General features: G+C 46.5%; 1 protein-coding gene across 2 annotated transcripts; it reads left to right on the top strand.

Annotated features, from left to right (window-relative positions):
* The first annotated feature begins 1275 nt into the window (after window positions 1-1275).
* ZBTB2 (zinc finger and BTB domain containing 2) lies at window positions 1276-11743 on the top strand. 2 transcript variants are annotated; one of them, XM_086877237.1, is made up of 3 exons: window positions 1276-1500; window positions 5291-5474; window positions 7454-11743. In XM_086877237.1, exons 2-3 carry the CDS (start codon window positions 5302-5304, stop codon window positions 8814-8816), a joined length of 1536 nt encoding a protein of 511 aa, XP_086733363.1. In that variant the 5' UTR covers window positions 1276-1500; window positions 5291-5301; the 3' UTR covers window positions 8817-11743. The 2 variants fall into 2 exon arrangements, with proteins under 2 accessions (XP_086733363.1, XP_086733364.1); XM_086877238.1 differs by lacking the exon at window positions 1276-1500 and adding an exon at window positions 1711-1792 and having other exon boundaries at window positions 7454-10498.
* Window positions 11744-24723: the final 12980 nt, after the last annotated feature.

Raw genomic sequence — 24723 nt, 5'->3', positions numbered from 1 at the left:
TCCCATAAGGTCTTCAATGACGACAACGTTTCTCTCTGAAAATGCCATTGCTCCGCTTAGCAGATGTATCTGGGCTGTCCCTGGACTGATTCCCTGCCTGGAGAAATCACATCCAATCCAAGGGCCTCCCGGATTCTTGTAGAAGACAGCATCCCTGCTCCATGCTAACAGCTCTGACTTAATAACTTCTGCAAGACTGACAATTTTTTCCATGTATCATGGACATACATGTGTTTTCAGGTACATACCAACATGTCTGTTGGTGCATTTCTTTATGCAGTTTTATAAGCATCCACGGGATTGTTCTACAGCAGAGGCCTTGCTACAGTCACCTTCCTTCCACACTCCACCACAACCAGATATGCCACTGTGGGAAGCTGCAGATGTGATTTTCACATATGGCGGCTGTATCATCCCTTAAAAAGGCAAGTTAAGATTACCCACTTCAAATAACCTGCGTCCAGCCGAACAGACCGCAAGCAGACCCAACCTTTCCACTTTTGTACTCTGAATCACTCCTTTTTGACAACTGAACTTCTAACCTCCCATCTGACAGCTCAGCCACGGCGTGCCCAGGGCAGTTTCACAGAGACCGGTCCCACGCCGCCCCTTCCCGGCGCACCGGACCGAGACTTGCTGTAAATGACACCTGGAGAGCAGCCAGGGTGAGGCGGAGGAGGGCACCGGCTCTGAGCTGGCCCGGAACCCCGCGTCCCGCCGCTGCCGGCCCGTCCCCGTCTCCCACATCCCCGGCGACTCCGCGGGGAGCGCAGGGACGCACCTGCGCCCGCCACTCCTCCCCGGCAGCGAGCGCCAGGGCAGCACCCGCCGGCACCCACCCATCCACCCACCCATCCATCCATCCATCCCTCCCTCCTCCATCCCACACCCGCCGCCAAGCACCGCCCGGCGGGAGCCGCTCGGTGCCCCCCGGCGGCGGCACCGAGCAGCCTCTGCCGCCACGGCGAGGCCGGACGGGCGCCGGGAAGGCGGTAGCGGGCGCGGCACCGCACGGCACAGTACCACCCCATCCCATCCCATCCCAACGCATCGCATCCCGGCCCCGCACGCCGCCACGATCCCCGTTATCCCGCAGCGCTGGATGCGGAGGGGGGTGCAGGGGGGCCACAGCGGCCTCCGCCGCCCGGGAGTTTTAAAGGGACAGCGCGCCTCGCTAGGACGGGAGCAGCGGCTTCGCTCCGAGGGCGCCCGCAGGGCGGGAGGGCCGCTCCCGTTCCCGGTGGTGGGGCGGGCGCGGAGGGAGGGGCGGGGGCTGGGTGTCTCCCGCTGCCGCCACAGCGCTCGCCGCCTCCCCTCCCCCACGGCGGGGGCTCCTCGCCGCAGCCTCTGTGCTCCGCTCCCGGTCATGTGACCCGAACGTAACCGGACAGGAAAAGCCGCCGCCGCCGCCGCCGCGCTGACTCCGTTGTTGCTGCTGCCGGGCGCGGAGACGGCGGCGGCCCCCGCGCGGCGCCACCCGGCGGCCCCCACGCCCCCCAGGTGAGCGAGCACCGGCCGCGCCGCGCCCGCCCCGCGGGGCAGCCCGGCCCCGCCGCCCGCACGTGCGCCCGGCCCCGTCGCGCCGGCCGCGGCCCGGGCTGAGGCGGCGGCGGCGGCGGGGGCGCGGCGGGGCCTGCTCGGCCCTACCTCCGCATTGTGTGCGAGGGGCGCCCCGAGCCCCGCCGGGTCCGAGCGGGCCGAGGGGGCGCGGGGCGGGAGGTGGAACTGCTCGGTGAATCCCCGCCGGGCCGGGCCGGGCCGGACTCGGCCGGGCGGCTCCATCCGGGACACGGTACGGGGGGGGGGGGGGGATGGGTGCGCACCGAGGAGAGGGCCGGACCGAGCCGGAGGGGAGTGGGTGGGTCGCGGAGAGGGAGGGAAAGAGGGAGAGGGCCGGGGGGGCCGGTGCCGCCCGGCGCGGGGATCGGCTCGGCTTGGCTCGGCCGGTTGAGGCCCGCGCTCCCTCCCTCCCGCCCCCTTCGGCGGCGGCGGCGGCGGCAGCAGCAGCAGCGGGATCCGGCGCGCGCGGGGCGGGGCGGCCCCGCCTGTCCCCCGTCCCCCCCCCCGGCGGGTTGGGATGGGCCGGCCCTGGCGACGGCGGCGGCGGCTCTTCCCGTCTCGCGCGCCCTGGCGGCTCCGCTCGCGCTCCGTCTCGCGCGCCGTCTCCGTCCCGTCCGTGCGCGCGTGGCGTGCGCGGGGGGGGGGGGGGGGGCGGGGCCAGCGGGAGGAGGGCGGGGCGGGGCGCAGCCAGTGAGAACGGCGCGCGGCCGCCCGGCCTTCCGCCCCGGCGGCCAATGGGAGCGCGCCGTCCGCTCCCGCACTGGGGCCGGGCGTGCTCCGGGCATGGAGAGGGCGCGCGGCCGGACACGCCCCCGGCCCGGACAAGGCGGGAGAGCCCCGGCGGGGGGTGGGAGGCAGGGAAGGGGCGCCCTCCCGTCCCGTCCCGGCGGGCTGGGTCGGGCCGGGCCGGGCCGGGCCGGGCCGGGCCGGGGCCCATCACGGGTACCCGCCCGCCGCGCTGGGTGAGGGCGAAGGCCGAACGTGCGGCTGCCGCCGCTGCGGGAGGTGCGGCGCGTCTGTGAGCGGCCGGGGCCGGGCCGGTGCCCCCTGTGGTCGGAGCCGGAGCAGAGCCGCGGGCTCGGTGCTGTCGAGGTTCGGTGCCCGGGGTGCGAGGGGCAGACCGGGAGGCGCCGTGCCCGACCTGTTCCCTGCCAGCCCGGTTGGCCCCCGTGCCCCGCGCACTCCCGCGGTGTGGTACCGGCGCTTCCCCGGTGTTACCCTGGGCTTGTGCCTCCCTGCGGGGGCTCCGAAGCGAGCACCCTTGCCGAACGGGCTCGCCCCCGCCTGGCTTCTCAGCCAGCGCTGAACAGATTGGGTGATCTCCAAAGCCGCGGCAGAGCGGGGCCGGGCCGGGGAAGGACTGTCCCCACGGCTTTCAGGGCACGAGTATTTCACACGCTTGTTGAATCGGTCAGCGCTGAAATACGGCCTTGCCGGTGTTAATCACCATTTTATTTAGCTAAGGGTAAAATTCCTGAGCACACGCATTGCTATAATATATGAAGCGCTTTCTTCGCTCTTTTCATCTGCCCTGTCATTTCCTCAGAGTGTAATTACTGTAGTGCTAGTGCATTTAAATATCATCCAGATACATCCAAAACACAATGTTGTTCACATGTATCGTTTTTTAAAAGATCAATTCAGGTCTCTAAGGAAGGGCTTGCTGTTTGGGGTAAGAGCGTAGCTCCAAACTAAACACACTAAAGACGGTAATAACTAGAAAATAATGTTTGTCTGGCTTGGAGTGCCCTCACATCGGTGGTTTGCTCTGCTCGGCAAGTTTTGTTGTCCAAGTGCAAACCAGACTGAATTTAAAAACTGTAGAACACATTAATAATCTAAATAAAGGTTTAAAAAAATCAACAAAAAACAGTGTATTTTCTGTAACATCATTTGCATGGGGCATCTTGCAGAATTAAATAACACCAAGCATGATTTTTGTTCCGGCTGACAGGAAGTATTCCCTCTTGTGGAGAGAGGGAGAGAAACACACCATATTATATGTACAAACTTAGTTATCCAAACATCAGTTGAGGGAGTAGAATATGTACCTAAAGAGAGCTGAAACCTAACTTCTTTTTCTCTTATTAACTGTAAGAAAATAATCAGCTATATCTTACACTGTATTTCTTTCTTTGTTTTTACACCCCTGTCTCCACTGAGTTCTGATCTCATGCAAATGGAAAGGAATGCTATTGGTCAGCCTGGTTATTGCTTTAAGTACGAGGGAATTCTTCCCTGTCCAGCAAGTAGAAATACTTGCTTCTGCAGTGACTAAACGTACTGGCATATATGGAATACGCTTCTGTTCTCTTTCCCAAAAAGCCATGCTCTTACTTTATAAAAGAAACTAGCTGCTTGAACCTGACTTAAAATTTTGATAACTTGCTGTTAAGTTTAGAGGGGAAAACACCCAAGACTTTTTATAAACCTTTTGGTCCACTTCTAGTTTCACATTCTTTTTCTGTTCTCTTCTGTTCTGGGCATTACATGGCCAGGAATTTTGTTGGCTTCTCAAGTTGTTTTATATGTTTATGTACACACTGCTTCATACTTTCATTTTTTTTTGCCCAAAGCTCTATTTGCTTTGATTAAATTTGTTTCCATGCTGATCTTACTAGCCCTATATCCATCCATCCATCCATCCATCCATCCCTCCATCCCTCCATCCAACCAACCAGCCATGGGTAACTGTCCTAATGTGTTTTCCTGTCTGTTTTTTCCCCCAAAGTTACCAATTTTTGCTTCCAAGACTGCCCTTGAAGCCTTGAGAAAAAGTTCGTAGCTCTTAGGTAGTTCTTTGTGGGCAGCCTCCAGCAGCTGCTACAAGGAGGTGCCCAGCAGGAGGGTCAGGGGCTGTGGAAGCCCTGGCTTAGGGGGGCTCAGGTCAGTGCCACATTTTACTGTTTGTTATCCTGCCTGGTGCCAATGGCTAGCCATGGACAGAACTACACCTCTCACCCTTTGAGTTTCTTGATTTGCTAGGTAGACATGAAATGCTGTTGTGGCTGGTCTCAATAACTACTAAGTTACTAGGGGAAAAGATTGGCCCCTCCTGTATTGATAGTCCAGAGGGCTTGCCAATACCTAGAATGAATTCACTGTTTGAGCCTGGGAAGATTCAAGTATGTATCTGGTATTTCCCAAGAGAGAGATAAGCATCACAAATATTTGGTTATTTAATGTTGGGCTTGGATTCAGCTGGGTGGACCTGTGACTTTTAGGAAAAAATACACAGAGACGCTGAAAATCCAGGTTAAAAGTATCTAACTTGTCTTTTATTGGTTTGTATCACTCCTACCAGTGTAGGTGAGAGTGACATCAGAAAGGAAAATCAGTTTTCCTATTTGAGCACACAAGTGGCAACCAAAACATTTTCCCACTTTGTACAGATGTTTTTACTACTTGTTAATATATCTTCCTCTTCCTTAGCTATTTATATTTCTGTATCCAAGTACCTCCACCATGCCTTTTCAGAACACTTTAGCCCTGGCTCTCCTTTGCTCTTTAAGCCTTGGCAAATCACTCATACCTTTATGAATGGCATTGCCCATCATGAAAGAGAAATCCTTGCCTCTGTGTAAGGTATCTTTTATTCAGTAACTTGGGATTAAGATGTGATATTAAAGTATGGCATCTGAATATTGGAGAAAATATCTGTTAAGAGACAGCTACTGTTGCATCTGTGCATCTACTGTTAAGTTTTACATGAAAGTCATTTGCTTTTCAGAGTGTAAAAAAATGGATTTGGCCAACCATGGACTTATTCTGCTGCAGCAGCTAAATGCTCAGAGAGAGTTTGGTTTCCTGTGTGACTGCACAGTTGCCATTGGGGATGTCTACTTCAAGGCACACAAATCTGTCCTCGCTTCTTTCTCCAACTACTTCAAGATGTTGTTTGTTCATCAAACCAGGTAACTCTAAAAAGGTTCACCATTTAAATGTTGTTCAGTTAACTAAGCTAAGGAAGCCTAGCAACAAAATGTTCTTTTTGCTTCTTGTTAGGACATAAAGAGCATGGAATCCAGTCTTAACTGCAAACTAGAACCTGACTTAAAAACATGTTAAAGTTGAACTGTGATTCATTAATGCTTATTTTATGATGTAGCACAAGTTCTTTATCCTTAAAAAAGCATAGAAAATTGAATTTCTACAGTTGAATACTTCAAGGATCCTCTCTTTTCTCAGTCACTTTCCTTCCCCCACTCACTATCTTCTACTCTGTCATGACACAGTTCTTGACATTTTTGTAATGTTACATACAATCCAATAAGTACTTGCTAGGAGGTTTTGAGAAATAAACTTACGAAAGAGGTGTGTTTCGGTTTTTTCCAGTTTATCGTCAATTAAATAATAAAATGCAACATAATGGTGGAAAATAAGGGGGTTTGTGGTACTTTTCTTTCCGTGGGTTTTTGTTGGTTTGATTTTTTTTTTTTTGTACCACAGGCTTATATTGAGGAGATTGAAAAGATCACCAAAGTGTTAGACCACTTTAAAGATTTTTTTTGTCTTTTTCCAAAATATTTGAACTAACTCAAAAAGTTCAGGTGAAGTGATTCACACTTAACTCTTTGGCTAAGAGTTCTTAGCCAGAAATGAACTGCTATGTCAGAAGTGCATTTGCACTTCTGAGACAGGATTGCAGGCAGATGTTATCAGTCTTGATGCTTCTTCAAGAAGACACAGTTATCTTTGGAAGACAGCATTGCAAAGTTTATTTTTTAATCATATATCTAAATTCAGAAGTGGTCCCAGAGAAAGCTCAAGAATGGTGCACCTCAAGAAATGGAAGAACTTACTATAATTTTCTTCTCACCTTGGTAGCCTACTGCATTTAGAGCATTCAGACCATAGTATGCAATCATGTCCATTTCTGAATTTTTGTGGTTTATTTATGTCTGTTTTTAATAGAGGAGCTGCAAATACTTATGAAAAATAATTAGAATCCCAGTTTCTCTCCTGTTAGCTAACTGACCTCACAAAGATGTTCCCTGTTTTGTCTTCTGTGAACCTTGCCTTACTTTCTGCACAGAGACACAGCTTCAGCTAGAGCAGCGGTAGCTGTCTCAGTCCAGAGCAACCAGTAAAGGCTGATACAGAGGGCACACTGAGCTGGAGGGTGGTGTTGGTTGCAGTCCTGCTGGGCTGAAGAGGGCATCACAGCCAGACCATCTCCTTTTGAGTGCTCTAATCAAGGGACTGCTAGGCTGACCAGGCAGTCCACTGGTGCTGCTCTATCTCCCTCCCTATTTAAGGACAAAAGCTGCTGTTCTGCTGTGTAAGGGACCTGGACTCCACGGGTTACCCATCTTGCGTCAGGTCCCCAGGGGGATTCACAGCCTGTCCTGCATGGTTTCTGGATCATAGTGCACTTGGGACAACGTGATACCACACATTTGCAGACCTGTAGCTGTAAGCCCTAGTAGGACATAGAAGCCCAGCAGGCAAGTGCCAGATGAATTTTTGGTGTTTTCAGGGCTAAATACTGAGAAGAGTTTATTTGACTGTGAATTTAGAGTCCCGTGCTAGCAGGTTTTAATTTAGCTACAGATGTGTTTGAATCCAGCCAAGAAAAAGGGGGAAATGTCTGCAGTTTACAAAATTTATTAATATGTGACAACACATTTACAACATAACAGCAGTTTAAAATGGTATAGATTGCAATGGGACAGCTTTTGTTTCAAGCCAGTTACTTCATTGAGGAAAGAAGTCATCTTTCAAGTGGCTCCTAAAATTAGCTCCTTTATAGTAAAGCATTTCCCTTAATATTTATTGCAGATTCTATCTTTCGAATTTGAGTAGAAACCTATTTTTATCAAAGCTTGAATAACCTAGAACTGGAAAAAAAATTTTCCTTCTGTCTTATTTATAATTTTGTTTCACCTTTCAGTGAATGTGTCCGTTTGAAAGCGACCGACATACAGCCAGATATCTTCAGTTATCTCTTGCATTTGATGTACACTGGGAAGATGGCACCACAACTCATTGACCCAGTTCGACTAGAACAGGGAATAAAGTTTCTGCATGCATATCCACTAATTCAAGAGGCCAGCCTTGCAAGTCAGGGAACCTTTTCTCACCCCGATCAAGTCTTTCCATTAGCATCTTCATTATATGGCATTCAGATTGCAGATCACCAGATAAGACATCCCACTAAGGTTACGTCAGCAGCCGACAAACTCGGGCGAGAACCACGGCCTCAGACATCGCGGATGAACCAAGAGCAGGCTTCTGAAGGCTCACAGCTCTCGCAGTTGGGTGCAAATCTGCCACAAGTGACCCGGACAAGTATGTCTGCTTCTGACCCGTTGCCATCTTCTCTATCTCCAGAATTGGTATCTGCTGCTGGTAATAATTCACCTTCAGGAGAAGAGGCCAATATGGAAGCATCTTCTTCAGATGAACAGCCTGCCTCTCTCACAATAGCACATGTCAAGCCAAGCATTATGAAAAGGAACGGAAGCTTCCCAAAATACTATGCCTGTCACCTCTGTGGTCGCCGGTTCAACCTGCGCAGCAGTTTGCGGGAGCACCTGCAAATCCACACGGGAGTTCCCTTCACATCTAGCCAGCAGGGAGAAAGTAATATTTCTTTGTCTCTCTGTAACAACACAGCTGATAAAGATGCCATGGAAGTGCCTGAAGCGGGGATGATTAGTGACAGCGAGCTGCAGCAGATCTCAGACTCCCCAATAATTGATGGGCAGCAGCAGTCAGAGACACCTCCCCCCTCCGATATCGCAGACATTGACAACCTGGAGCAGGCAGATCAAGAGAGGGAGGTAAAGAGACGGAAATACGAATGTTCCATCTGTGGTCGCAAATTTATTCAGAAAAGCCACTGGAGGGAGCACATGTACATACACACGGGCAAGCCCTTCAAATGCAGCACTTGTGACAAAAGCTTTTGTAGGGCTAACCAGGCTGCCAGACATGTGTGCCTAAACCAGAGCATGGACACATACACGATGGTGGATAAACAGACTCTGGAGCTCTGTACTTTTGAGGAAGGCAGTCAAATGGACAACATGTTAGTACAGACCAACAAGCCCTACAAATGTAACTTGTGTGACAAAACTTTTTCAACTCCCAATGAAGTAGTCAAACATTCGTGCCAAAATCAAAACTCTGTCTTTACACTAGAGGAAGATCGCTCCATTCTGTTAGGTGGTGGGGACACAGAAGCCACAGAGACTGATAACGCAGTGTTAGCCTCCATCAAAAAGGAGCAGGAAGCAGTGTTGTTAGACTGAATGTGAAACCTATATCAATTTTTTAAAGTTTCTTTACTCATTTTTTATTAAATCAATTTTTTCCTCCCCCTACCTCTTACCTCACTTACCCCTGCCATCTTTTCCAGCAACCTCCTTCCCACCTTTTGTCTTCAGCAACCAGAACTGTACTGGCACATTAGGAAATTGGACTTTGCCTCTCCCACCAAAACAAACAAAAAAGCTCTTGCATCAAACCACAACAAAATTGATTTTAATACAAAGGAACATGTGAAAAAGCAATCCAGCTAACTATGTTGATAGTATTAGTTATTCCAAATTTAATAGATTTTAAATAAAATTTAGATTGTTTAAAAGTGGATTTAGATACAATGATGAGTGTAACAAGAAACAGAGTATCAGTTTCGTAAGCAAAGGATATATGTATTTTAGTTTCCCTGGTAGAAGGCATTTTGAGATCTGGCAGATTAAACACCATGCTCTTTACAAGTCCGCATGCACGTTGATTAAGGTTATAACCTAAGCCCTCAGAACTTTTCTCAAGGAATGCAAAAATCTCTGTTCATTGAGTTAAAAAGAGCTGAGGGTGTTGGTTTTCTTTTATCTGTATGTTTTCCTTCAAGTATGCCTTTGGGTATCTGTTGCAGAGTCAGGCAAAGTCGTTACTTAGTCAAATTTTGATTAAGTAGCTGTAATAGTAATGTGATGGCAATCTTTATATATATATATATATAAAAATACTGTATATGTATAAAGATTTATATATATATAAAGTGTCTGTGTGTATATTTGGTACAGGTAAATAAATGCACACATCCTTTTTAAGTAACTGGCCGTCTACTCTCAGATTCAGCCTGGAATGTCTTTTAGTTGTTTGACAAAGTTAGTCATTGCACAGGTTACTTTTAACCAAATTTGAAAGGTCCTGAGCTGTGTGCATTTTTATTGACCTGTTGAAGAGAAGCCAATAGGTAAGTGTTGTCACCCAAGCTACCAAGGAAACTAGAGAAGTGGCATACTGGTGAGCACTGCACCATCGTTAGTGCAGCACATGCATGTGTTGTTAGCCATATAGAGGTTTGAGTCACTCTGGATGAAAGGAGAGAGAAAAGCTTTATTCCCTTACTCAGGCAAGGAATGTCCATGATTTCATTTGGTCTAATGGCATGAGTTAAGAGGGAGGAAAAGCAGTGTTCTAGCAACAGGGGATCATGGTTGTTTTAAAATGAATTTGTAGTGCTGGCTGGGAAATTCTGCTCTATGAGAGTCCTGTTATTTTGAAAGCCAAGACAAAGCCTGCAAAAACTGAAAGGGTGAATTCTGTAGTTTTAGTTACTGCTGATGGTAGTACTGCATCTTTGTGTTAAAAATCAAGTTGTTGAATTTTATTATTTTATATAGATGCCCAGATTTTTTGCTGGTAGCCTAAAAGCCAAAACTGACAGCAGCAGTGAAGCTCACTGAGCAATTACTGGGCCAACAGAAGGTGTAAGTGGACAGAAAAAGTGCCCCATCATAAATGGAGACAGTGTGTGTTTGGGGGGAGGGGTGGGAGAGGGCAAGTCACAAACCACAGCTCTTCTCTGTGTATACGTTTAAGCTGAATATCATCTTTTTGTGTATAGTTAAGTTCTCAGATTTGTAAGTTTTTATACATCATTTCATTGAATAAAAACTGAATTAAATGGGATATGATTTATTGAGTTGAAGGTGAAAGGTTGTTGGTATTCGGTCTTCCTGGATGAGCTCTTGCTCAATCGGTTTAAAAGCCAAGCAATGTATTCTGTTTATCAGACTAAAACCTCCATCACACAGGTGAACAATGAGCTTACTAAGAGTGGATTTAGCACAAAAAGTCTCAATGTACTAGATTTTTTTCCCAGTTTATTATAATGTGACCATTATTGTAAAGTTTATTGTAACTGATACTGATTTTATTATCTCTCTTGTATTAGAGTAATAGGTTTTAAATCAATTGACTTCAAAGTATAGAAGTCTTTTGAGGTACAAAAATAACATTTTACAGAATTATTTTAGTGCTGCCCATCTTAAAACTTCTTTAGGATTTTCGTCTACCAGTATAGTTTCCTTAAATGTGGGTTTTATTTCATCTTTCTTAGTCCAAAATGCTCTCAGAGTAGAAAAACAAAAGAATAAACCTTTTCTAGTTCAGGGTAATGTCAGCTTTGGAGGTATCTGTGGTTTAGGGGATAGTCACAAGTTCATTTCCAAAATGACTGAAGCTGCTAAAGGTGCTACCACCTCAGCTGTTAGTTACTGCTTAGATGCTTTTTTTTTTTTTTTTTTTTGTAATTCCAGAGCTCCAGTTGTGCTCTAGGGCAAAAAGTACAACAGTTCAACTCCCCAGGTGGCTGTTTGTGTCAGGGTGCACATGGCCACACCATTTATTGTTGAGACATTATTCTTGCTCTCACCTCTCCTTCTACACTGTTTGGACATCATGACGTTTGCTAACTTGCAAATTAAATGGACTCAAGCAAATAACAACCAGTCTTTAAAAAATGCTATTTTTCTGTCAAACCTGTTCCTTATTTTAGCTCTGCAGAAGGTTTTGAACAGCTCACAGATTGTGCAAAGACGGAGATGAGCCGGGAAGAGCCTCACTGAAGCCAGTGTTGCTGCTGGCAACATCCGGGATGTAGAAGATGGGAAGTGGTGACTCCCAGTTGGGCAGGTAGCTCCTCTGGAGGGCAGTGTGGCCTTGCAGACCAGTGTGCTGCCCAGCAAGAAGGAGCAGGGTAGGGCAGGGAACAAGCAGCCATGGAAGGAGTTGGTTATGATTGTCCTGCTGTTAGAAGGAACGTGAAATTGCAGGCTCAGCAGAGATACTTTCACCTGTTGATATTTATTCTTGAAATAACTGTCGGGTAAAGAGAAAAAAAAAAACCACAATAAAGAGACTTTTAATATGTGTTGAGCTATGATAATGGTTTCTTTTAAATACCCTTTATTATCTGATGCTCCACAGGGATGTTAACTCATTGCCTTTCAACTTCATGAGCAGTTTTGTTCCTTTGGATTGAACTAGAAACAGCATATTCTGGTTGTTAACAGCTGCATCAAGAATTTGGGAAATTGCAGCACAAATACAGGTTTTTTTCAAGCTTACTTCTTTAAACCCTCTGAATTATTATTACAGTCAGAGACAACTTCAGGGTTTATATTCCTGTGTTTGACTTGGAGATTTGTGACTGAGTTGCTCACTGATCATTCACTCTGCTCACTTGCTGAAGCTGTGAATTTTCTACCAAATGAAAGCAGACATCTTGGCAGGAAGTGTCAGTGAAAATCTGACATCATTCAAGGCCATGGGCTGGAACTTCAGCCCCATGTTTTTCCAAAGGAGTATCTTCAACGTTAATTTCCTAGGCATGTCACTTGACATCTCTGCCTTGACTTAAAAAGTACCAAACACCTACAAATCTCTCCTCTCCAACAGAGGAGTATCACTTCTGAAAGTGAAGTTTGCAGTCCATTGCAGTCAATATTTTTGTATCAAGTTACTTCTCCTTCACTGGTCTGATAATCATTCCGCTTCAACAGGGGGAGAATTTATCAGAAGACACTTGTGTTACAAACATTGAATACCTAAAATTGTGTACCTGTTTACACTGCAGAGCCTTCAGTTGCTGTCGTGATTATTTAGAAAATCTGGCTGGCTCTTCAGCTCCAAATCCCATAAAATAATAGCCTCAGTCATAAAAAAGTGGTCACTTGCAAGAGAAAAAAATATATTTATTTCATGCTGTTTACTTTAAATAACTTATTTGACATTGGAACACCTTTTACATTAATTAAAGGAGACCTGGTCAGACTTGAGCAAGTGCTATGGTGCCTGGTGGCATCACAATCTCTCAATGTTTTTTTCCCAATCTGCCTAACAGCAGGATTACCTTCCTTGGGTATGATATCTTCATCCCAAGCACTTAAAGATCAAATTGATTAATCCTTAACCAAGTTAAAGTAGTTTTCCTTGATTATATTTCCACACCTTTAAATCTTAAAAAGTAAACACAGATAAGGGAAGTAATTTTGCAGTTCTGTCATTGAATCATATTTATTGCTTCCCAAAAGTCAGTAAATGTTTTAAGGTACTTCATAGCTATGAATAATTAGGAGTAATCATGTTACTTTAAAAAATAAAATTTAATACCAATTGCATTCCTACTTCAACACTGTAAATGTGACACTGTTTGTTACAGAAGCATACTTTGGTTTATGAAATCTAGGTGACAGACTACCATTTGTGATGGAGGCTGGCTGTTACTCCAACTGAGACAGTGTTTCCATTTCTACAGCTCGTTTCATTTGTTTTCCTTTGTAGAAATTCCCAATGCCACTGGGTATCCCATGCATACCAAAAGTAGAACAAAACAGAAAGAAGCAAGAAGTTCTTTTGCAGCACCTTTTCTTAATGTGTATTTGCCAAATGATCTGTGATCATCTCTAGAAATAAGAAAAACGCACTGTCCTTAAATACGGGCTTCTATCAAGCCTGCTATTAAGAAGGACATATTTAGATTAAATTGAGCCAAAACCACATAACACATTTCCTCTGCAGTACAGCCCTGGTGCGGTGATGTTGGTGCATCCATGCTTTTGAACAGGCCACGTGTGCCAAGATGCAAGAGCTCAGTGTGGCCTCGGTTTGGCTGACAATGACTGTCATCGTTCCTTGGGGTGCAGGTGTCTTAGCCCTTGTGCCAAAGGAGCTGCCAGCAGGACTTCCTCGTATTCAGTCCATGCCTATTGCCTTGGCCAAAACTGAATGTTCCTTCCTGGAACATTAGGAAATCTTCTCAGGAGGGAGAGAGGCAGAGCCACAAAATGAAAGTTAACACAAATGTTCAGTTATTGTAGTGCTCTGTGGAGTGTGGAGGAGGTACCCGGTGCTCCAGCATGCCTCGGCACAGATCCACAGCCTGTACTCAACCTGCTGACTGTGTCAGGACTCATTTTGATGCAGCTCATATGCTTTTTGAGGGAGCTTTCTGATCAATCCATTGTTTCCTTATATCCTTAATCTCTCAACCACATGGTTAAAGCATTTTCTATTTTGTTACTACTGTGTTGTGCAGTTCCAGTTTCAGCAGTGAATTATTTTACATATTGCTGTTGTTTATTTGGGTCTCTCAAATTCACAGAGCAATGTACTCTGTCAATCAAGCTTTATTTCATGAGCTTATTAGGTAAAAATCAAACCAGGGTTCAATTCCCTTTTGACAAACTAGTCTGACCTTTCAATTTTCTAATGTGTTGCTTCAACAATTCAAATGTTCATTAACTCAGGAACTGACTAAAGCTCATGGTTATGAGCAAGAGAGCTGCCTGGCTGAGGGTGAGGGTGCTCATCCCTCTTTTACATCACACTGTAGGCGTCCCCTCTGTCACTCCAGGAAACAGGAGAGCCTCAGCAGTCTGGCTTCTGCTACATCTGCTGCCAAAGGCTTTTGGGGTAAGCTGGTGTATTCCTGCCTCCCAGCTCAGAAGCCTGGTCTACACCTTTCCTGTGGCTCGCTCTGAAGACTTTCAGGCTCATCAGAAGCTGCTGAGCAGTCACGGCTGCTGTTCCACGGGCACTTCTGCTGGCACGGCCGGGCCTTGGCAGGGGCTGTGCCTTGGGCAGCCGCAAGCAGGAGCCAAGCCAGCAGTGCTCTGGGCCTGGGCCCTGGTTCTGCTGCTGCCCTCTCATCTCCTGACTTGAGTCAGTGTGGCAGCAGGTACAGCAGCGATCTAGAGCTCTGCTGCAAGCACAGCACGAGACAAGGACAAGCACAGGCTCCTGGGCAGCCCTGAATATGGACACTGGCCACAGCCTCTCTGTTGGTGCTATGCTGCCAGCATGAACTTCCCATCCCAGCAGGAGCAGGACATTCCTGAGTTTCCTATAGAGGGGTAAAGTCAGGTCCTTCCACCCCAACAGCAGTGCTTGAAGGATGTGAAGGGAAATAGTCACTCAAGGCATGTGATTGGCAGCTGATGAGGAAAGGAAGGCGATGGCCCATTGCCAAACCAGCACTACTCCAGCTGCTGATACACAGCTGTCCACAGACAGATATATACACAGAATATACAGTAATAGTTGTTCAAGAATAATAATCTTATTCTTTTATATGTTTGCATTCTTATGCAGAATTAAATTTTTTAAATTTCATTTTGATGCACCATTGTGATATTGATAACAGAATGGGACTCAGAACAGGTCCTGATTTGTGCTGAATCTGCAGTTTTGAAGAACTGAAAAGGAAGATTTGTAGAAACTTCATCCTTGTTTACTGAGTTCATTAGCATTCAAAATTTTCATGCCCTTTTTAATAAAACCAGTGTGATAATACATTTTAAAAAGTACTACAGGCATGACTTGAAGGATTTAAGTGTTGCTGTGCTTCACTCTTCTGTCATATAGGAAATGTCTCAGAGCAAAGGGCCACAATGTCACCAGTTTTTCCTGTCTGCTGCAAGTGAAGCAAAAGCAAAAATCAGCAGAAGGAATCAGCTGAAATACGGATCAGATTTCATCTGTGTGCAGCGCTGTGCCGCACAGAGTGGAAAGCTAACGTGGTGACACAGCAGCTCAGACTAAGTGGGGAGAGTCTGAAAGAACTGAGCAGTTACTCAGGAAGCAGCCACCTAAACTGTGAAGCTGTGATCATGCCTGCAAGGACACCACCTTTCCTGTTTTGGGGTGGGGTTTGAGTTTTTTTGTTTTGCTTTGGGGTTTTTCACATTATATTAGCTTTTTTCTCTTAGGAGAGTGGTACGCTTGTCCCAGGGAATGGGAGCACTACCTTCTGTTCTCATTAGCTCCAGGGTCATAAATATCTTAGCTTGGGATTTGCATCTGTGTCTTAAAAGAGGAGAGCACACTAGGAATTTGGAAATGATGGCTGTATTAATGTTTTTTCTGCCCTTCCTCCCACCACAGATAGGCCCTCTTTCTCCTAAAGGACATTGTGCTCTAAAAAGAAGTTGACCTACAGAAATTAAAAGTCATCAATTCCTGTATCTCTGGTAGGCCCATGAGAAAGTCATCTAGCATTGCAAGGCCATAGAAAACATTTCCCTGCTTCTGATACTACTGCACAGGAGTGTGAGCTGATGGTTTACTCTACATCTGGCCATGCTGGTGGGCTCCCTCTAAGTGCCTACAGGATGCTGAGGTTTTGCATGGTGAGAGGGAAAAAGTGCAGCTGCTGCTGCCAAGAGGATTTATTTGCTCTGTCATGTAGCTGCCAGCAGCAGTACTCCCTTGCAGAGCCACACCTTCGTGGTGACTCTTACATGAGGAATGAGCACATCTATTTCCTATTGCTGTCAAGGAACGTGATTAAACATGGCTCTGAGAGCTGGGAAATAGAGATACAATGACAGTGGCACTTAGCACAGATGTCTCTGCCACTGAGCATAACCAAGGTTTCCAAAGTAGTAACACTCCAGGTTTCAAGAGGTTTCCTGGACAGAGCTGAGCCGCTCTGCCTGAAGTGAAGCAGGCAGTTTTGCAGAGGTGCCAGCTTGAAAAGTGCTATTGGCAAGGGCAGCTCCTCAGTCTGTGTTTAAAACCTACTGGCTGGGTGGCAAAATTCCTCTTCAGTGTCTGATGGGACCAAGAAGATGCATTTTTAGGTATCATCCTGCAGAAAGAAATGTGTTGAGATTACATGGGTGAGTTGCTCCAGCTCTCAGAATCCCAAAGGAGATCCAAGGGAATTCCAGCACCTGCTGAAGCAATGGTTAGGTGCAGGGATGGCACTGCCTCTGACAGGGACTTTGGTGGCAAAGTCACTCGCTGCAGGAGCCATGCTGGGCATGTCAAGAATGCCACAACCCCAGCACTCCCAGACCAGTTCACGTCCTGGCCATGCTCCCCTTCTCGTGCTTCTCGTGCTCCTCTCCGGCAGAGCGAGGGAAACTGGAATGTCCTTGGAGCGGGGTAAGAGCTATTCAGCAACAGCTACATCACCACCATGTTATCAACATTATTCTCACACTGAGTGTGAACACAAGGCACTGTACCTGCTGCTAAGGAGGCAATTAACTCTATCCCAGCCAGAACCAGGACAAGGATTAGGGTTAGGACTGGGAGAAATGGAGTGGTAACCTCTCACCAGAATGGGGCTACAAAAGAGCTGCCAAAGGAAGAGGGAGGCTGTAGAAAGCCAGTGTAACAGCTGGTGGAGAGTGCAGGCGTGAGACACTGCCTGTTCAGCTGGTATGACACCAAACAAATATTTCAACCACTGCAGCCGCTAAACAGAATGTGATTTTCTCCCCCTCTCACTCAGTCTTCCTTCATTTCAGTTTGTTTTCCCTTTCACTTGAGAGCATGTGCAGGACACACCCCTGTTTCTGTCCCTGTCCCATGGTAGGAAAAGGGAGAAGGAGGCAGAGGAATCCTTGATGTCCTCCATGAAGGGAGTGGGTTGAGATATCTTCCATGATCTTGGCTTTGTTGTGCAAACCTTGGCACAGAGCACACGTGTAGCTATGCTGAGCATTAAAGGCATTGCTTTTTATGACCATGACAAAAAGGTAAGGTCTTCAAAGAGTAACTGTCAGCACCCCTGAATTAAATCTCATGGATAAAGCTCCTGAAGACTGGCATCTCTCTAAACAGCACATGGATGCCCAATGTATCTGACAGAAAGAATTGTGAAAGTTTTATCAAAAACTACTTGCTCTCTCAAGATTATCTTATTTTCCCAAGCAGTTCTTAGAGATGGAGATAAAAAGGTCTCAGTGAAGCAAATGCAGGAAATGGTCTAGGGAGAGGCTACACCCACCATCTTCTCTGATGCAGATTTCACTGAAGTGTAAAAAGCTTTGTGATGTGGCCGTCCTTGCTTACCACAGAAATAAACACTCATGCTCTTCGCTTTTCAAAAAGCTTTATTAGAGGGGGAGTGCACTTGCCTCCATGATGACCCCACTGCCCAGCTTCATGACCTTCCTCTAAAGTCATATCTTTGGCTTCCTATTCAAAATAATTTTTCTTTTCATGATTATTTTATAGCAATCTTATTGTTACATATGACTGCATTCTTAAATTCTATTTGGAACCCAAAGTGGCTTGATGTTGTATGAGTCCAGGCAGTTGTTCCTGCTCTAGTCCCCAGCCATATCCCTTCTATCCCACCTGGTTGTATAGTGAGAGGGGCCACATAGGGCAGATGAGTCCCAGTGACTGAAACACATTGATGATTTTCTTTAACAGCTCTAGGGCCTTCTTAAGTTGTGGGGTCCATTCCCAGACTGCATTTTTCTTTAGTAAATTCTGGACTAGTCAGATTAATATACTTAATCCTGGAATATGCCCCTCCAAGATCTTAAAGTATCTGGCACAGCAATAACCAATTTCTTATTCTGGGAGAGGGATAACCTTTGGGTTTCTTGTAGCACCTGTTTTTCTCCCACCTGTACATCTGACTCCCCAAAAGATGAACTCGTGACTGGGCCCTTGTTCCTGTTCTGCTGGTATCTCTACCCCAGCTGACTGTGCCTGTGTTGTCAGAAGTGTCCATAGTCTTTGCAGGTTTTGTGAAGCAGCATCCTCTTCCTCCATCACTGATGCACTGCCTCACAGTGACCTCTTGTGGAAATTTTAACATTTCCAGCTCTTCAGGGAACGTAGCATGAACGTGAACCTACTCATACGCTAAAACAACAGTTTAAGCTTTGGAATAGACAAGTAAATGTGTAGTGAAGTCCCTGACAGATGAAAGCAAACCTCATCTGATCTACCCCCAGTGCTGGGGTCATGAAAAACATTTCTTTCAGGCTGATAGTTGCCATCCATCATTAAGAGGACTGACTGTATCAGCTATACTGGGAACAGATGCAGTGAGTGGTTTGGCAGCAGCTGTTGGGCCTCCATAATCTGCTGTTAGTTGCCACTTGCCATGTGGGAGACCACATCCCTAAAACCCTCTGCCTTGGTCATTACATTTTTTGAAGTTGTACTTTGTCACCACAACCCCTGGGTATGGATCCCAGAGGATTATTATGAAGAGAGAAACTCAGCTAATTGATGTGAAACAGGTGTTGTTTGTACAATAACTGACTTACAGTTTGCTCTTTGTCAAAGTACATTTTCCACAACCACTTAGTAGTGTTTTTCTGTTTCCCCATTTTGCTTTCTCCCTTGCACATAGAGACAGGCTGGCTCTTTTTTGTTTTCCATTTTTTTCATTGAGGTTTTCCTCTGGTTTTTACCATTTGTGGTATTTACTGGGTGTTTCTGCAAACAGGCTGGAGAACCTCCTGGAAGGCATTGACACTTAGCCTTGGCTAATGTCTCGCTCAGCTTCCTTTGCATCACACTGCAGGGGTCCCCTGCATCACCCCACCAAGCAGGAGAGCCTCAGCAGCCCGTTTTCTGCTGGATCTGCCGATAAAGGCTTTTGGGGAAAGCTGGTGTATCCCTGTCTCCTGGCTCAGAAACCCAGTCTGCACCTTTCCTGTGGCGAGCAGCTCTCTCTGAAGACTTTCAGGCTCCAAATACAGCAGCCATCTAGAGCTGAACTTGTATTTTCCCTTCAGAGCCCACTAAAGCAACTCATCATTTCACACGTGTGTTTTGTGCACATACATTACTAATGCGAGTTAACACTGTCCTGCTTTTTACTCTTCATCAGCTGCCACAGCTGGATGGAATTTCAGCTAGCCGGGAAGAAAACAGCTAGAGGTTTCTGCCTTTGCCACATCAATTTCTCCACCTTTGGGGGTGTTGTGAAGCAGGAGGTGCGGTTCTATGCACACTGAACGTGCAACCCGGGTAGATTTTTCCTTTTGGTTTCTGTTTGAGAGACGCCCCAGCTGAGCCTCCTTCGGGCCGAGCATCCAGCGGCGGTGTGCAGGGACGGCACTAGATGGTGCCGTCACACCAGTGCGGCCACCCGGGCCCTCGGCGGGGACAGCGGCTGGGCGCCCCGGCAGCATCCCCAGCAGCATCCCCAGCAGCATCCCCAGCAGCATCCCCGGCAGCATCCCTGGCAGCATCCTCAGCAGCATCCCTGGCAGCATCCCTGGCAGCATCCTCAGCAGCATCCCTGGCAGCATCCTCAGCAGCATCCCCCGGCAACATCCCCAGCAGCATCCCTGGCAGCATCCCTGGCAGCATCCTCAGCAGCATCTCCAACAGCATCTCCAGCAGCATCCCAGCAGGATCCCCCTGCAGCATCCCCGTACCCAGCAGCTGCACTGGAAAGCCAAAGAAAGAGGCAGGAGGGACTCTGGCAGCCCTGTCCCGCAGCGGGCTCGTCCCGGAGAGCAGAGCCCTTTGCATGGTGAGCTGCAGAGCACTCAAAGGCACCGAATCCCGAGGCTGGCAGGGGCAGGGACACCAGGGAAAATATGACTCGAGAGGATATTTTGCGTCCTCCACACAGCAGCGGCGCTGCCAGGAGAGACCCGTGAGCCGATAAGCAGGTGGCAGAGAAATTTCACCGCAGCGGAAACACCGGCACTTCCCTACACACCATGTTCCAGCTGCGCCAGGGAAGTGCAAGGCCAAGGGGAAGCAATTGTTTGAGCTTCAGTGCAGCTGCTGAAGTTCCCTGTCCCCAGGTCCAGAGAGGGGACAGAGCACGTCCTTGCCAGAGAGAGGGTGCACATATGCACCCACGTGTGTGCGCGCACACGAAGTACACAAACATCCATCTGCTCCTCCAGCCCAGAGCGCTGCTTCGGAAGGGCTGAAAAATATTAAGTCTGCAAACATCACCAGTAATACTCCCTCTGTTTAGTCTTCCTCCTCTCTGCTTAAAAACCAGAGTATCTGCTCACTTTAGGGACACTGTTCTCAAACTGTAGTTTGGTTACCTTCTGAGATCACAACAGAATTAGAAAGAGCTGCAGATTTTTCACCGGGACATTGAAACCGTCTAACCTCAGCACTGCTCACTTGACAATCTATTTTAGGTTCTTCTAAGCTGAGGAATCATTAATATTTCAGTTTAGCCCATTTAAAATTCAAACATAACCTTCTGAACTTTGGTCTGTGTGCTATATTTAGAGCAGGAGACAGGTAGAGGGTTTTGGTGACTCCCTAAAGAAAGCAGGTAATAAGCAGGAAAACTGAGCTTTACACTTCAAAGATCATTATTAGTTAACCATACACTTTCATGTTTCTTGGTTTTAGCAATTTTTAAAAAGCTCTCTTACCTGTCATTCCTCTTGCAGAAAGGAAAGCAATATCTTCACAGTGTCTTTGGTTCACTGCTAAGTGTTACCTTAAAGCTAGGAGCTTATCTTTAAAGTGAAGATACTCTTACTTCAAATGTTCAAATGTATGTTTGAACATATTTAAAGAGCAATTAATCTCTGAGAAGGCACAGTTGGCCATACTATGTGTATTCCTGCAAACAGGTCACAAATTCATGTTCAATAAAAGCACTCATTGTTTTTCAACTCATTTAAATATTTTTCTTGATTTGCATATTGTGGACCCTCTCTGATTTATTTTTTTTCCTAATGCCAAGTTTGTAATAATAAACATTCTGTTTCCAGTAGCAGCAATTTTACTTCACTTGATGCATGTTGGTCTCTGCTTCTACAGTCTTCCAGCTGTGCTCTTCTGCTTTTCTGCTTGTTGTCAGTGCCACCCACCACCACTTTCCTGCCAATTTTACTTTATCTCTCAATAGGAAAAATTAATTGTCACCTTCCCTAGTTTACAATTCAAAATTCAAGTATTGTTTTTTCAGTGATATGCCAAGGTTCCTGTTTTCTATGGTATAATATAAAAGTACAGCAGGTTGCTTTGTCATAGCACATCACCACTGTGTTCCTGTACATTAGTCAAAACTAAAAGTAAGATTTTGAGACGTTTTAAGCAAAATCATCTAATCTGCTTAGATTGTAAGGTTTGATGCTACCCAAGTGATCCAAGATTCCTATCAGAAAGAGAAAAAAAAACCATGATGCCTCTTCTATTGGAAAAATAAGCAACTAATAACAGGAATGTCCAGAGCCTTGAGACACATTAAAGAATATTTACAGAAAGAAGTATCTGTTCTCTTCAGAAGCAACTATTGCCTATGAGTGAAAGAAAACAGTAATTCCAACATAGTCAATACACTGCCATGAGTAATATGAGCCCATAAAGAGTATGAGCCTGCTTCTACTGACTGGTGCAAATAATGGCTCAAGGGGTTTGTCTGTTTGTTTGGAATTTTTAAGTTAAATATGCTTTTGTATGAGGAACTGTAAGCAATATGCCCAGCCTCTGCCACATCACTCATACTGATGCAGGTTCCCGCCTTGCATCTGCGAGGCATTAACTGGCTCTACTGTGGGGAGGAGAGAGGATGTATTAGTTGGAATCCAATTGCAGGATCAAGACAGATTATGCAAAAATCCAATAAAAGCATTTCCCCAGCAGAGAGACTTATGCCAAAGAAAATAATGCTGTTTTCAAGATTATTCAGCAAATATTCTAGTTTAGAAGAGTTCATGTCAGCTCCAGGATAATGGACAGATCGTATTTGTTCTTGTGATTCTTAATCGTGCTCATGAAATGATAGTTCAAACATTATTTGTGAGATTAAAAGACAAATGTAATTGGGCTAAGAAAATTTCCTCTGAATAAATAATGTTTCCCACATGCCCCATCTTCACCTAGCAGACTTTCCTTGGAGATGTAACCTCCCAGCCTCCTCCACATTAGTGAACCAGTCCTGAAAACTTTACTCCTTTTTGGCCCTGGGCATGCACTACCCTCAAACAGCTGAGCATCACCTTCCTCTGTCTTTTTGTTACCCTCGTGGCTACCCTGGCATGGTTAAAGGGAAACATGTTGGTACAAGCAGTTGTGTGTCAGGATTTCTGCTTCATACAGCTGCTTTTATGGGAAATCACAGGCACCACTGACTGCCATGCTGCCTCTGGGACTGTCTGATGAAAATCTCCCAGAAATCCATTTAAAAGTTCACAAGGAACCAGCTTACAAAGCAGAGACAGCTAGCTCGGGCAGGGGAGAGGAGGCCACAGTACTGCAAGGCAGAGGAGGCACAGAAGAGGCTCCCAGGGGAACAGCTGCACCGGGGAGCAGGCAGGGATTGCTCCCAGGGTGGGATGTGCCTTCCAGGGCAGTAACTGGCTTGCAAATGCCTTGCAGTTTTCCACAATTCCCTCTTGTCTAGCTGCTTAGAGGAAAGGCATCGTGCTGGTTATCCTTCCTAGTCTGTGCCCTTGTAGGAGGGACAGAGGCCTGTCTGTAGAACAGATGACGAGGACAAGGTCAAGCTGACACAGAGACCATCCCCAGGGCACAGCTCCTGGGACATATCAAGCTTCTGCTCCCCTCCTTTCATTGTATCATCATTCCTTGCCCTGCCCATTGCAAGGGGGTTGGAACCAGATGGTCTTCAAGGTCCCATTCATCCCAAATCATTCAATCATTATACATAGCCTTTTCAAGCTCTGGAAGTGGACGTCATTTTCGTGGGGGAATAGGAGATGCTTCCTAAATTTTAAGAAGTTAATAGTATTTTTTCAAGAGGATGTTGAAGCAGAACAGACACATGCCTTTCCTAGACCCCTATCTTTAATTCTTACTGTAGTAAGGACTGCACAGTGCCTAACTAGAGATGATACCAGCCCTACACCAGGTGTGAGCATTGTGGTGGCTTTGTTTTGTTGTTGGGATTGTTTCTGCGTTGTTAGGAGCATCTCAAAATGTTCACACAACTAAGTCACCCTCCTTTATCACATCATCCCCCTGCCAAATTAGAACTCCAAACCCTATGCTGCCAATTCCACTGGCCTTCGGCTCCACATTGTTCCTCATTCCAAGCCACATCCTTCCTTGTGAGACCATCAGCTTCCTCAGGCCTGCTCCCTTCCCATGTGGCAGCTGCGAATGACAAACACCCAGCGTTCAGCATCCAGACATGAACATCTCAGGAATCCTCTCTGCTTTTGGCAAGCCTCCTGCCCATCCCCAAGCACTTGCTGTATCCAAGCTGTGCAGGTTCCTCAATGAGCACAGCTGCCTCCCATATGCTCTGGATTGCATGGGAAAGCCAGATCCACTTCCATAGTCTGAGCTAACAGGCAGGATACTTGAGCTGTTGCCAATAAAACAGCCCTACAAGAGGAAACAGCACACAAACTTCCTTGGGATGCAAGAGGCTTGGACTCCAATCCCTAGTTAGATGCCTGTCCAGGGATTTCACTAACCAGTATAAATGCACAGACCTTGTAAAAGGGGCAGCAGAGGCTGTGTACACCTTGAGTACAATGTCTGGCAGAAGATTCTGGTCCAATCTGCACCTCCAGATGCCAAAGGCAGACAGTGAGAACAGTCCCCTGCAGTGCGAGTCCCCTGACACCGTGCCAAAGCAAGATGAGGAGGGACAGGCTCTGTGCAGTGCTCCAATATCCCTGCACTTGCTGCAACCAGTACAGCAAAGTATTTGCAGATAGGGGATTTAGCATTTTAGCTGAGGAAAGGAAGGCACCAGTTATCACAAAACTAGTTCAGGTGTGCATCTGTCTTGAGATACAAACACTGCTAATCAGCCTCAGCCACAGAACATGAACAGCTGGTAAAAATTCATGTCTGAAGTCCAAGGTCTGCTAATGTAAATTACCAACACCCAGATTTTTGGTGCCATGACTATACCCTCGCTAAGCAGAACTGCAGGAGCCTAGAAGATACCAGTTATGGGCCTAAAATCCTAAATCTGCTAATCTGTAACACAAAGGATTTGTGGATGCTTATGTTGTTGCTTTGTTGGAGTTTTTTATACTTTAGTCACACCAGCAAGGCATATGATTTACTAATTTTTCATTCTGGCTCACTGAATACTGTTTTCTAGCTTGAATTTAATAAAACTACTTCAGTCTGCTGGAGTACCCTGTTCTTATTTCTTCTGAAATATGCATATTTTATTGAAACTTAGAGCCA

The sequence above is a fragment of the Cyanistes caeruleus genome, chromosome 2, assembly GCF_971803275.1.
Source record: "Cyanistes caeruleus chromosome 2, bCyaCae1.hap1.1, whole genome shotgun sequence".
NCBI classification, from domain to species: Eukaryota; Metazoa; Chordata; class Aves; order Passeriformes; family Paridae; genus Cyanistes; species Cyanistes caeruleus.
Note: the sequence above shows the minus strand (reverse complement) of the source record. Positions and strands in the feature narration are given on the sequence as shown.

What these genes read in the sequence shown, in the direction of transcription:
- ZBTB2 (XM_086877237.1), top strand. Translation starts at nt 5,302, where the DNA reads ATGGATTTGGCCAACCATGGACTTATTCTGCTGCAGCAGCTAAATGCT. An exon ending in TTGTTTGTTCATCAAACCAG is followed by an intron (nt 5,475 to 7,453) that starts GTAACTCTAAAA and finishes TTCACCTTTCAG; the next exon opens with TGAATGTGTCCGTTTGAAAG.